General features: G+C 45.0%; 1 protein-coding gene and 1 long non-coding RNA gene across 2 annotated transcripts; one reads left to right on the forward strand and one right to left on the reverse strand.

Moving 5' to 3' along the window:
- Positions 1-3,585: 3,585 nt before the first annotated feature.
- LOC148820844 (uncharacterized) lies at positions 3,586-5,581 on the forward strand. The gene is made up of 2 exons (XR_016094120.1): positions 3,586-3,888; positions 5,060-5,581. It is a non-coding gene; the product is annotated as an uncharacterized LOC148820844 (long non-coding RNA).
- On the reverse strand, positions 4,821-9,419 carry LOC148820845 (beta-1,3-galactosyltransferase 1-like). Its single transcript, XM_088932554.1, has 2 exons — positions 9,179-9,419; positions 4,821-6,923 (listed from the first exon to the last, which is right to left on the reverse strand). The coding sequence occupies exons 1-2, from the start codon at positions 9,279-9,281 to the stop codon at positions 5,857-5,859; spliced, it is 1,170 nt and encodes a 389-aa protein (XP_088788680.1). The 5' UTR covers positions 9,282-9,419; the 3' UTR covers positions 4,821-5,856.
- Between the last annotated feature and the right edge of the window lie 3,994 nt (positions 9,420-13,413).

The raw sequence follows: 13,413 nt of genomic DNA on the forward strand, positions 1-13,413 counted from the left end.
TAATGGGAACTCTCGTAAACTCATACCCGAAATCTCGCTTAAGGAGTGCGTGATGAAACACATGCTATCTTACCCTGACCCCTGTTGGACACACAAAGTAATTTTCTACTACACGCAAAACACGATTCTTCCGCCCTGGTTTCTCAAACTCCGGCCGCTGAGGAAGATGGGTCCGTCTGCAGGTTTTCATTGTTGTGACTCCGCTGTTAAATGACCTATATCCGCTTTATGGTTATTCAATTCCCCTGTTTCCCCACGAGTCTTCAAGTGCTATTTGCTTTACAGAGACCTAGAAATCCTGGCTGCATATGCGGTGGTCCTACAGGAAGAGGATTGGACAGATTCGAATCTGAATGGTGTTCTTTTCCAGTGTTATTCTGGCCTTAAGTGGGAGGGCTGGAATCTTTCCTCATTTTCCTTCCAGTTAACTTATTACGTCGTCTGAACCAAATGATCTCTACCTGCTTGAGACTTCGATTTAACCCCTAAAGCCGAATCTACAGTGCTCCCGATACGTGTGCGCTGCTCTCGCCTATAACTTTGTACTGTAACGCAACGGGGGCTCAGGCGGGCGCCCTTGCCGCATCAGGTCGGCCCCACACCGTCCGGGGCTCGAACCCGGGACTTCCGCGTCTCTCTGCAGCGACCTAGCCCCGTGAGCTAAAGAGAGATCTCTTTGCAGCCCAGTAGCTATAGTCCTGCTATCACAGGGAAGGGCGGTGACGTCACCTGCTCTGGTACGCCGGCTCTTACACAGTACCTGTCGGCCGTAAGCGTTACACTCTCCCCCGCTTAAATCGCCGTCCCCGGCGAAGGGCTATCCCACCCCGCTTCTGACACCAATGTAACGCAACGGGGGCTCAGGCGGGCGCCCTTGCCGCATCAGGTCGGCCCCACACCGTCCGGGGCTCGAACCCGGGACTTCCGCGTCTCTCTGCAGCGACCCAGCCCCGTGAGCTAAAGAGAGATCTCTCCCCAGCCCAGTAGCTGTAGTCCTGCTATCATAGGGAAGGGCGGTGACGTCACCTGCTCTGGTACGCCGGCTCTTACACAGTACCTGACGGCCGTAAGCGTTACACTCTCCCCCGCTTAAATCGCCGTCCCCGGCGAAGGGCTATCCCACCCCGCTTCTAACACCAATGTAACGCAACGGGGGCTCCGGCGGGCGCCCTTGCCGCATCTGGTCGGCCCAAAGTATAGGTGGCTCGAACCCGGGACTTCCGCGTCTCTCTGCAGCGACCTAGCCCCGTGAGCTAAAGAGAGATCTCTTTGCAGCCCAGTAGCTATAGTCCTGCTATCACAGGGAAGGGCGGTGACGTCACCTGCTCTGGTACGCCGGCTCTTACACAGTACCTGTCGGCCGTAAGCGTTACAGTACACAGCTGGTGATCTAGACTACACTAGCTGCCTCTCCGAACCGTCTTCGGCTTCTATCAAATACCAGGAAGCTGAACATCCTCAGGGTCTTCGCTATTTTTTTTCTGTCAGTAATGCACCACGGATACTGCCGAAACCGTGTAAACAAACGTTCAATAACTATACAACATACGTCGTTTAAATGATTAGATTTTAATTCCGCTATGTTTTTGGCAAACAGTTTATGGAACACTCACACCCAGATCTTTTTTTGTTGTTGTTGTCGTGCTGTAGTATTAATGAGTGCGCTTTGCATTTCTCCACCTCGACGAGTCTTGAGTCGTTCATCTTTGAAGTTCTTGTTTTACTTAACTATAACTCGCACTTACGTTTTACGCTCCACTACACGCGCTCAGCCGCGTAACGACAGACTTGACGCGAAGCCTGACGGCTGCCCGCGATGCCGTTGTACACTGCAGCATCGACTTCAATGGATGCCTAACTGGAGCTACAGTCAGACTTCTGACGCGCGTAGAAAGTCTAGCCGATTTGTGGGACTCTTCAGCACCATCAGTTCTGATGCTTGGTGAGCGTTCTGGCGCATCATCCAGGTGGGGCTGCACACGGCTGGTGGTGGAGTCCCAATTACCTGTAAAGCGCTTTGAGTGGAGTGTCCAGAAAAGAGCTACATAAGTGTAAGGAATTATTATTATTTTTGCAGTATAGTGTCCCCATCACCATATAGGGGCATTAGGACCCACACAGGACACAGGCGATCTCTCCCTACTGATCCCACTAACACCTCTTCCAGCAGCCTTATCTTTCTCAGGTGGTCTCCCATCCTGGTACCAGCAAGGCTCACACATTCTTAGCTTTAGTTGAGTGTCAGTTGCCAATTGGAGGGAAATAAAGCTGCTGGTTAACTAATAAATGATTAACTGAATTATCAACTCAAAGGCATCTGTATGAAAGGCTGTTTTTTTCAGTATGTAAAGCTGCCCCTTGGTGTGTTTGAGCAGGACTGGAATTGATAAGCAAAGCAAGCCTGAGGGCAGAGGACAAAGAACACTGCCCCCACCTTTAGCAAGAGATATGGAAATGAGATGGATTCGTTTTGTGCCACTATTCTACAAGAGCGATATCAGGACGTGAAAGTGACGAGTTTCTGGAGCTGTCCGAGCACAGACCAAAATGCTGGCTCTTTTGTGGCCCTTGATTCGATTATAACAAGTGGTTGTTCCGTTGTGTAAAACTGCAATTGACCAGCTGTGATAAATTCGATAGAGTGGTGGGTTTCGAATTTGCGAATTATTTCACAGGTGATACTTGCTTACGCAAGTAAACAAAACATGATTTCAAGTCCGTCTTGTTCCTCAACTCAGTCTGAAGTTGGCCTGTTATTCACGCTACAAGATTTACCGTGAGCTCCCAGTTTCTACAACGCTCCTTTTCACTTTAGGAAGGTGGTTCTTCATGTACCATAGGGAGAGAAGAGATGCCAAACGAGAGGCAAGTGGAATAGGAATAAACGTTGACTATAGTCATTTTCTTTAACGTGGTCACAGACGATTGGTTTAGTGGTTAGTAATGCATATTCCTATAGCACAACACGTGTTGGTGCTGCTGTAGTCTGCTCGCAGCACACAACAATGGCATCATCATTTGTTAGCATGGGTTTCCACCAGGTGCTCCGGTTTCCTCCCACAGTCCACCAATAAACTGGTAGGTTAAGTGGTTTCTTGAAAAATTGCCCCTGGTGTGTGTGTGTGTGTTTGGGTCCATCTGCCCTGCAATGGAGTGGCATTTTGGCCAAGGTGTACCCCATTGCTTTCTGGGATAGGCTCAGGCTCCCCTCAATTGGAAGAAGTGGATGGATGGAGGGATAGTCAGCTTAGACTCATTTATTTGCAGACCTCCACCATCATATCAGTTGAAACGGAAATCTAATGGGTAAATTGATTCTTAAAATGTTAAAGAGCTTTAGAAAAATATATGACAATGATGTAACTGCTGTGCTGCGTGCAGGTTGTCAGAAGACAGTTTGTCAAGACAGGACATACTGTCTAGATTACCAGATTAGCCGAGTGCAATTGCTAAACTTTGCAGAATATGTAGTGGCGCTTCTTCTTTCGTTTCTATGTTGTAATCTTTCTTGTCCTAAGGAAAGGGGAAGTATTAGAAAAGGGACTAAGTGCTGTATTTTTCCACTGCATACAACATCTTTATAAAAAGCCTGTACTGCCTGTAGCAAGTTGAGTCTCTGATGCACTCTGCAGAGTGACAGCAGGCCTCCCAATATTGCAATATCGAAATAAAGAGCTTACTCAGGTGAGAACTCTCTCTTGTGGCTTCCTTGAGAGGTATATTTCCGTGACAATTTGGGGGCTCGTCCGGGATCACAAACCTGAGCGCGGACGGCTGCTGAAACTCCATCCGGACTCGGACAATTTTAGCAAATTGTACGAACCTTGAGGGATACACTGTTTATCCTTCCAGAGACGCGTCTGGAGAATTCACAGCAGTCTGACATCAGTAAGTGATCCTTTTAAAGAACCTATCGCTTTAGACTGTAGAAGTAATCTTACTATAAGCCTGGGGCTTCAGTAAGCAGGTTTGGGACCTGGTGAGTCTGGGACTCAAGTTAAAAGAGGGTTGAGAGTATTTCCTGTGGTTTTGTTGCAGAGAAATAGGAGGCCGGTGAGGGTATTCTCACGCTGTTTTGATGAGTCTGGGACTTATATAAAGAACTAATCTTAACACAGACGTGTGGTTAGTGCCCTGCGGGGTAGTTAATGTGGTAAGGCACCGATCGGTAAAAAATGGGGAACGAAAATTCAAAGACGAAAATGGGATTGAGCGGTCCAGCAAAAGTACATGTATGACAAATTCAGAGAAGCAGGAATAGGTGGGTTAGAGTCCCACTAAGCCCGGGTTAGAGTCCTGGCAGGAAGAAAAATAAAAGATTATAGTCTGGGTAAGAGTCCCAGAAGAAGAATTTTTTTTTATGTTCATGAACTGTGAAGCTAGGGTAATAGGTTTAAGGGAAAATATTTATCAACTGAAAGAGACGTCAGGGATAACAATAGATGCACAGTAGAACATAAGTGTAAATATATAGAAAATAGAGAAGGAAACTGCAGAATTATTTTTTTAACCACATGTATTACCTATAAGGAACTTATTAACATTTGTGTAGGAGACAAATGTATTTGGACCACTAAACTTCTGCTATTTAAATAATATAGGCAGTTTCTTAGTAAATATGTGAAATAGAGCTCTCAAAATGTGCCAGTACCTCAAAAGAGAACTTGCACATGATTTATATATGATAATTAGGGGCCCATAACTATGAAGGATCTTTGTAAGATTGACAATTGTAAAGGGAAACCTGGGCTCTTATAATCTGTTTTCCCAGTGGGTTGCTGCCACTGCCTCTGTGTCTACCCAACACTTGATGACAGAGATTTTTTTTTTCTTATAAATATACTTTATTCCGAAAAAAAAACATCTCAAAAGAAACCATCTCACACATTAACACTCCACGTAATAAAAACAATGGCGGAACGGCGGTGATTGTCCGTTATCTGTCTGTGTTGTCTGTGTAACAGAGCCTGTTTGATATCATCACGGGCCAATCAACGAAACTTCCTGGAGGGCCGAATCTGGTTAATGGATCGTTGAATTTGCTAATTCTCTATTGTAGGATTGTAGGTTGTTAATTGAAGCGGTGCACAGGGCTGGTGAACAGGTGCTGGACGCTTAGAGACCTCCAGTAGAGAGAAGACGCGACCTGATACCTGGTGAGTGGGTGTGGGTGAGGAAGATATACCCTGCCAGATGTTGCAACCCTGCGGGGGAGGGACCATATCAAGTGCAACTGACTACTGACTCTGCCATCTGAGTGACAGGATGAGATCGCTGGATCTACGCGTTGCACTGCCACCAAGACACTGCACCAGAGACTGAGTGCTGCGTGCAGGTTGTCAGAAGACAGTTTGTCAAGACAGGAAGTGGCGCTTCTTCTTTCATTTCTATGTTGTAATCTTTCTTGTCCTAAGGAAAGGTGAAGTATTAGAAAAGGGACTAAGTGCTGTATTTTTCCACTGCATACAACATCTTTATAAAAAGCCTGTACTGCCTGTAGCAAGTTGAGTCTCTGACGCACTCTGCAGAGTGACAGCAGGCCTCCCAATACTGCAATATCGAAATAAAGACCTTACTCAGGTGAGAGCTCTCTCTTGTGGCTTCCTTGATAGGAAAACTGTGATTTCCGTGACACAGTTCCATAGCTTGGACACTGTTCCTGGTCAAAAGATTTGTCCATCCTGGCTGCACATTTTACCCTCCTTATTCTGCTACCATCTGTGGGCCACCCCGATCTGGGCACAATTCTGCAACAGCATTGCGTTTCCACTTCTGTCAAATACTACCCAGAAGCAAAAGCATCCGATTTCATGACCAACCAGCATTCCACATTGACCCACATGGTATACCAGCGGCTTAATGTCCCTGCTGCCATTCATAACAGGTGAACTTGGCCCTTTGGAAGTCTTGCCATATCTGAAGCAGCTGCTCCGGCTGGGCCAGGGTAACAGAGACATAGCCCAGGAAGCGGCAGCGGTCGTAGGGAGTGGGGAAGGGAGAGAAAGAGCTGGATTCTGGGGGGTAGGTAGGGTGGATACCCAGCTGCTGCAAGCACATGCCCACATACACGTCCTCCAGGAAGATGGGCCTCACGGACTGGGATGCCTGCAAGATCTTGGGCACGAGGTCTGTTGAGAACACATAGCTTACCCCAGAGACATAATGGGGATAGAAACAGCCTGGGTATAGAGCGAGGGGCATGTACCACTTGGAGCCTGGATCTCTGCGGATAATGCCATAGTTTATGATTCTCCCAGTGATGAAGTCCTGCTTGGCAAGGACTCTCTGAGGGTCCAGGACCTTGTTGACCAGGTAGTCCACGTTGAGGAACATGTCTGTGTCGATCTTCATGGCGTAGGAAGCCCCCGGGCAGTAGGAGGCCAGCCAGTCCAGGATCATCATGGTCTTGATGGTCAGGTTGCGGTAGCTATCCAGGAAGTCCTTCTGGACAATGTCCCGGTGCTCTCGGCTCTCCTCCTCTAGCGCTGCCTGGATCCGAGGGGACCGGTCACCCTGGGGCAGCCCCACATAGAAGATCCGCCAGATGATCACCCCTGGGATCAGGCCCTCTCGGCCCCAGGTCTTCCGGATGGCGTCTCTGGCCGCGCGATCAGCGGGAGCCACTGGGATCACGAGGATCAGGAAGGGGGACATCTCCCGGCACTTGTCCGGCTCGTTGAGGATGTACCTGTACACGGCAGGGTAAGCAATGTTATAGGCTTCCAGGGAAGTGGGTTTAGTTTTCAGCATCTCCATTATCCTCCTGGTCAAGGACACACAAAAGGAGATGGCCATGACGGAGAAAAAGAAGACGGCGGTGCTCTTGAGGGACCAATTCCTCAAGACGGCCATCTTCCTGCTGAAGAAGACTTCCTGTCTGACAGCAGCTGTTGAAGCCCGCAGAGCAGGAACGGGACCATACGCTGCAGGGAAAGTGGAAATTAAAAAAATAAAGATCAAGCCAGTGTGCATATCATTATTTATGTTAAAAAACAAAATTAGGCAGTATGTCCAGGTGGAACGGTGTTCTTCTGGGGGTGTACAGGTTGTGGCTCCAGTAGGTGGTGCTCATTCCTCTAGACCTGAATCTCCACACCAATACCATATCTCAGGGGTTCCCCAGTCCTGGCCCTGTGGACCCCCACTCCAACTGGCTTTAGTTCCACCTGAGCACTCACTTCAATAATTGAGCCCCTAATACACCTAATAAGTGGTTTAACTTCAACTTGTCACTTGCATTCAGTTCCTTAACATGTAGGAGGTCGCCTTTTAACTACTGCACTTCTTAAGCAACTGAACATTTCTATTCTCCAAGTAGAAAAACCTTGCAAAGGTTGTAACCAAGCAGTTTATTGGTTCAGTTCAAGATTCATTGAAGTAAAGAGCCCATCTTCATTAAAAGCCAGCAAATCTATCCCAGCATGTAATGGGAGACACGTTTCAGTCATTAAAAAATGCCACGACACCGTTGATAACCGTAGGCATGTTAAATTTGATACCCTGTCTCAGGGTAGAATTAAGCCTATCCTGGCAAGCAACAGGCGCAAGGCAGGGTACATCTTTAACAGGACACCAGTCCATCATAGGACAGGCAGGCACAGACATACACCACAACTAGCCAATTAACCTACCAGCATGTCTTTCAACTATGGACTGAATGCCATACGAACACAGAGAACTTGAAAACTTCATACAGACAGTATCCCAGGAATTGAAAAAAGGCAGCAATGCTAACCACTGTGGTGCCATGCTGCCTGTGACTATCATAAGTGATATTATTAACTGCCCAGGAGTGGGTCAATTTCAAAACGGGAGTTTCATTTGAGGTGTGTGCCTAGCTACAGGTGTACCACGGATGATCAAAAGGGGTTTTCAGGTATAAGACAAACAAGAAGAAATATCATCACATCTCTCTTCCCTCAAAGCTTGTACTAGGCATTGCACAATGTTTACTGTTACATTGTGAGTTTTTGGGTCTGTGGGATGTCCGGCTTCCGAGACTATATTGACCTGTCTATTGTAACGCTTCGGGGTTCACGTGGGCGCCCTTGCCGCTGCCGCATCAGGTCGGCCCCCCCACCGTCGGGGACTCGAACTCGGGTCTCCGACGTCACTCAACAGGGACCCAGCCTCTCAGTTAAAGGCAAACCTCCCCTCAGCCCGACGGCTGCGGTCCCTGCTATTCACAGGAAAGGGCGGTGACATCACCGTGCTGGTAAGCCGGCTCTCACAAGCAATGGAGGCCGTTTCTGTTACACTATACAGTACTGGTTTAACTGGCGGATGTTTCGTAACGTTTTGTGTTGTGTCTTGTTTATAAATTTTGATAAGTTCTGATGTATTACTATTTAGTAACTAGAGGTTTATAAGACAAATCACGCGCCTCACAAATATCCCGAGCGGTGGGTCCACTTAAATTAGTTCACAAACCGCCTAATACTAGATTTTCAACATGGCAACGTTTCTTGGAACTAAACAGGACGTTTATGTACAACGAAGCTGCAAAGCTGTTTTCAAGACTTTTAACCGTGTGGCAGAAACAAAACTAGAACTTCTTTATGGAAGTGAAAACTAGAACTTCTTTATGGAAGTGCGCCAGGCTAAGTCTCGAGAGACACGTTTTTGTTAAAATTTATCAAAAATAACAAAGCTGTGCGACAACGATACAAATTTTGGAGTGTTAATAACGGTGTTAAAACCTGCAGTAGACTGGCGACGTGAGGACTTGTTTTCCCCCTTGTGTGAAACAGGTTACAAATTAACAATATTAGCTGACGCTCAGACAGTATCTGCGCCTAAGCAATGCTTTATGGATTGAAAGCACTTTCCTAACGCCGAAACGAATCGTAAAATAGCAAATAATTACCGATTTATCCGAGTATTATTTTTGTACCCTTGTACCCTTCAGACTGGTAACAAACCTTGCCAAACTAAACGTGTTAACCTGGGGTTTGAGAAGTTCAGAAAAAAGGCTTGCGACCAGATTTTCAAAAACTTCATTAAAAACCTTTGCTATTCAACATTGAATCGATATTCGAACATTGTGCGGCGGTTTAGACAGCCAACCAGAAATTTGGAAAAACTTGCAATTAAATACGACGGATTCTGTGAACTGCCATATAGTTCTTACTCCTGTCTCTTTTGGAAAGGAGCGTCCATGTTCCGCTACAACACTTACCTTGATGAGATGAAGTGAAATAGGTCGATTTCACAAGCTCTTGGTTCTTTTTCATCCAGTTAGAGTTACAGGTTGTACTGAAGTTTTTTGGCTTTCTTTTCATTCAGCAGCAAACCAAGGTCTTATGATGATGCAGCGGCCACGCTGCTGGTTGTTTTAGAAACAAATATTTGTAGTTTGTCGTTTCTTTTTCGTGGGGAAAAAAATACGCGGGCACACGCGATCTCACATTTCTTCTTGTGAGGGGGTGGTATTACTAGTTACTAATATTTGAACTCTCACTTTTGACGTGAGTGATAGCAGCCCTCTAACACAAGGAGCCACTTGTGATAAAAAAAAACCCGACCTTCATAATCATTACGCAAAAGTTAAGTTAAAACGTTCGAGGGAAATAAGTGTGTTTTGACGGACCTCCTACACAGTAAATAAACGTTCAATTCTCGGACTTGAACTCCGGCATGTTTTCCTATAACTGGTGTCCACCCAGTACAGAAAGTTGCGAATTCAGTTTTTGCGCTTAACAATAGAAGAGGGCTACAGACTTCCTACAGGAACACCAGAGTGCAAACTCAGACATATTGGACACAATATTAGACGCAACTTGGACACTTTCCATAAACACGCGGTAACAATCCAAAACAAGAATTGGCACTACAATGTTTAATCGCATGTGGTATTTGGGGAATGTGTAATTCGTGCCGTTTCCGATTTGATGAGCGGAATGACGCCATTCCCTAATTAAAAAAAAACGCTACTGAAACGGTAAGGTTACAATACTAAAACGAACGGCCGACATACAGGTTGTACGAGCCGGTTGCAGGGCGATGGTGGCACACAGGGATGCTGTCCACGTCTTGAGAGACGCCGGAGACTCGGCTTCGATACCGAGACAGGGGACGAACCAAGGCGGGAGCGGCAAGGGAAGAAAACCCCCGAACTCACTACAATATTTTCTCTCTCTTATCTCCACTCTTCCTTTTTCCTAGTCACGTTATCACGTAACGATTCAGAAAACACAGAAAGTTATATTAACTTAAACCTATCTACAACTGAAAGAGAGGATTCTATACATCTAAAATATTTTAAACTGCTTAACTGAATAAAACAACAATAACATAACCTAAGCTTAGGTCATACGGCATACGTTTACACGATTATCTTGGAAACTAGAACGTCGGACATTGTGCTGTTTGTAAGGGGAGCAACCTCACGGAGCTTCGTATTAGGGTCATACAAATAATGTTTTATTCGTTTGATTAAAATAAAAAGATATTCTACAGCAAGGAAATCCGAAACAGAAGTTACTTTTCCTTCAGGGACGCCAACAGGAATGCTGACATGCGGGACATGTCCAAGTCAAGCCGTCTGTCATGGCTCGAAATCAGGGGGTGGTATATTTTCATTCCATTTATTGAAAGAAATCGAAGAGTGACCAATAAAGTCGAATGAATTAAAGCCTCTTGGACTGCCCTTCTCCCGGACCGAAATTGGCCACCTCTGCTTTTAAGCACCAATGTCTACCGAAAATACTTCCCCATGCCAGGGAAAATAGCGCTCCAGTGAAAACCGAGTAAGGGTTCGCCAGCACCAGGGACAGCCACCTCAATCCAGGCGGAACTGGTAAAAAAACATTTCACATTCTGAAATGCTGGCTGAACCAGCTGAACCCTAATGTTAATGTTTCCGTTTTCTTTCTTCCTTTCCAGCTCCAGGGATTTTTTTGCCTATATTTTTGCAACAGAGCAGAAACTTTGGCAAACTCGTGATGTGTACTGTACTGACATTGTTTCACCACGGCTAAACTTGCATGCAGAATAATACCCAGAAACAACAGCTGACATTCTATACTTCTGCCTCATATTAACATTTTGAGGTGAAATAGAGACTTCATCAGTACATAGCAAAAATGACAATTTCCATGTAGTTTGTCCAAATATTTGTATATTAGTGGTTTGCTTTGCTGCCTCACTGGATTGGGTGCTATTGGTGTGGAGTTTGTATGCTCTCCACATTTCCATGGCTTTCCTCCAAGTGGCTTCCTTCCACAATCCAAGTACACAGTGGCAGGTTATTGGCTTTTGGGAAAATTGGTCCTGGTGCATGTTTGTGTCTATCTGTCCTGTGATGGACTGGCATCCCATCCAGAGTTTATCCTGCCTTGCCCTTGTTGCTTGCCGGGATAGGCTCTTAACCTACTAGCCTTACCATACTATCTGAACGCACTGTCCCAATTTATTTCAACCCACCAAATAACACCAAAAATATAAAATACAAACTGACAAAGATGTTTCCACAGGGCTCCTTTCAAGTAACAACAGGGGAAATTTCCTTAAAACCACCACTTCATTCCTCAGTTTCTGGATAACTCAAAACAATGTTGAGTTTAACAATCTAAGACGCACACTCTCACGTTCTCACACTATAAGTGAAGGACAGTAGCAACCTGGACTTAGGACTTTCCGTCTCCACCTAGTCAAGAGATTCAGATTGTTGTTGATTTATAGGCTTTTAATCTTTGGTTGGCCATAGGCGTATTAAAGTAAGCTTTAGTAGTTCCGGTGGGTTGCAAAGGAACAAGTAATAGGTTTATTCCATGCTGAAAAGAGAAGAAAGAAAACGAGAAGAAGGCGGCTCCACAGCCGAAACGTTGTGTTTTCTTTCTTCTCTTTTCAGCATGGAATAAACCTATTACTTGTTCCTCAAAGTAAGCTTGCTCACAGCTACTGGTACTCATAGATGCTTCATTGCATTAGCAATACTTTATTGTGCTTTCTAATTTTCCTTAGGGTTCCAAAATAATAAGAACTAAAAGAGCTCGAGCTGGACAAAGATTGACAGAAGTTGATTACAGGCACTTACACACACATGCATGCCAGCTGGACATCTATCAGCACGAAGTCCAGGAACTGTAAACTAGGGGCAGATCAGTCTATCAGACATGTTCAACCATGCACATAAAACCCTGGTCATAGTTTTTTCCCAGGTCACACTAGGAGTGGTCACAAAACAGTCACAGGCGTAGAGCAGAGCTATTAACTTAGAGGTTCACAGTCATAGATCCAACCCTGCTGGGTTCCGTTTTAGCCATATCAGTTACACTATTAAACCCTTAAGCAGCCTAACAGGATTAATTGGAACTGTTTTGACTGTTTTAATCTTAACATGTTGGAGGTCATATTTTAACTTGCATTGCAGGATTCAAAATAGAATCCTGAACATTTGAGTAGAAAAAAGACAACCTTGCAGGATGACAGTCAAGCAAGATTAGGGATTCATTTAAGTATTTAAACTCAGCTGGAATGGAAACCAGCAGGTGTGTGGGAGTTCAGGACCACAAGTATTAACTCCTCCTAATCTGCTCCACAGCAGTAATTTCATGCAATCAGCTCTTAAAGAACCATCACATCATCTCCTAAACTGTTTAAGTTCAATAAACTGCCAATCCAGGATCATGAGCTAGTTTGTCCCAGGCACCTGTTCTAAAGAGGTTCACAAGAAGTCATCACCTGAAAACTATTTTATCACCTAGCAAAGGAGGTTGTTAAGGAAATGTCAGGTGGAGCCAGAACGTTTTTTTTATGATGTTCCACTGGTATTGTAGAAATATGACTGTGGCTTGGGGTCATTACTCCTGAACTGATCGGAGTTCATTTTAAACAGACACCAGCTGTTGTACGCGACGTCTCAGGAATAGCTTGAAAGGTGGAGATAACACTATCAGGAAGAGAATGATCACTTATAAACACCCACTCACGGTAATAACGTAAGGTGATCATGGCTGTACGTGGAATATGATACCCTCAGAAACACTGCTGTAATTCACGACACTGTGGGAAATACACCACCTTGTGTGTGTCTCCTTCAGTGTTCGCTGGAAATGGCCATTTTCGTCACAAATTAAACTAATCTTAAACCTTCACTGGTCTGTGACTCCTTGTATCCCTGTAGTATTAATAAATCAGTTAAAATTATTAACTTTTACAGGATATTGTTTCATAATTGGAAACCAGTTTCAATTGTTTTGTTGCTTTTATACAAATATTTACATGTTAAGCCATTTTATGTACACGAAAATGAACTGGGTGTCTCCAGAAAACACACTGAAAAATCAAATTTGTTGAGAATAATCTTAAATTACAAAGATACCCAAAGTTTTTGTGCCAATCATTAACACAAGAAGCCTTTAAGTTAAGTGCCGCATGACAGTCCAAGTGTCAACTTTGTTTCTTTGAAAC

This window comes from Atractosteus spatula, chromosome 14 (genome assembly GCF_055471065.1).
Source record: "Atractosteus spatula isolate fAtrSpa1 chromosome 14, fAtrSpa1.hap1, whole genome shotgun sequence".
NCBI classification, from domain to species: Eukaryota; Metazoa; Chordata; class Actinopteri; order Semionotiformes; family Lepisosteidae; genus Atractosteus; species Atractosteus spatula.

What these genes read in the sequence shown, in the direction of transcription:
- LOC148820845 (XM_088932554.1), bottom strand. Translation starts at nt 9,281, where the DNA reads ATGAAAAGAAAGCCAAAAAACTTCAGTACAACCTGTAACTCTAACTGG. An exon ending in TTTCACTTCATCTCATCAAG is followed by an intron (nt 6,924 to 9,178) that starts GTAAGTGTTGTA and finishes CTTTCCCTGCAG; the next exon opens with CGTATGGTCCCGTTCCTGCT.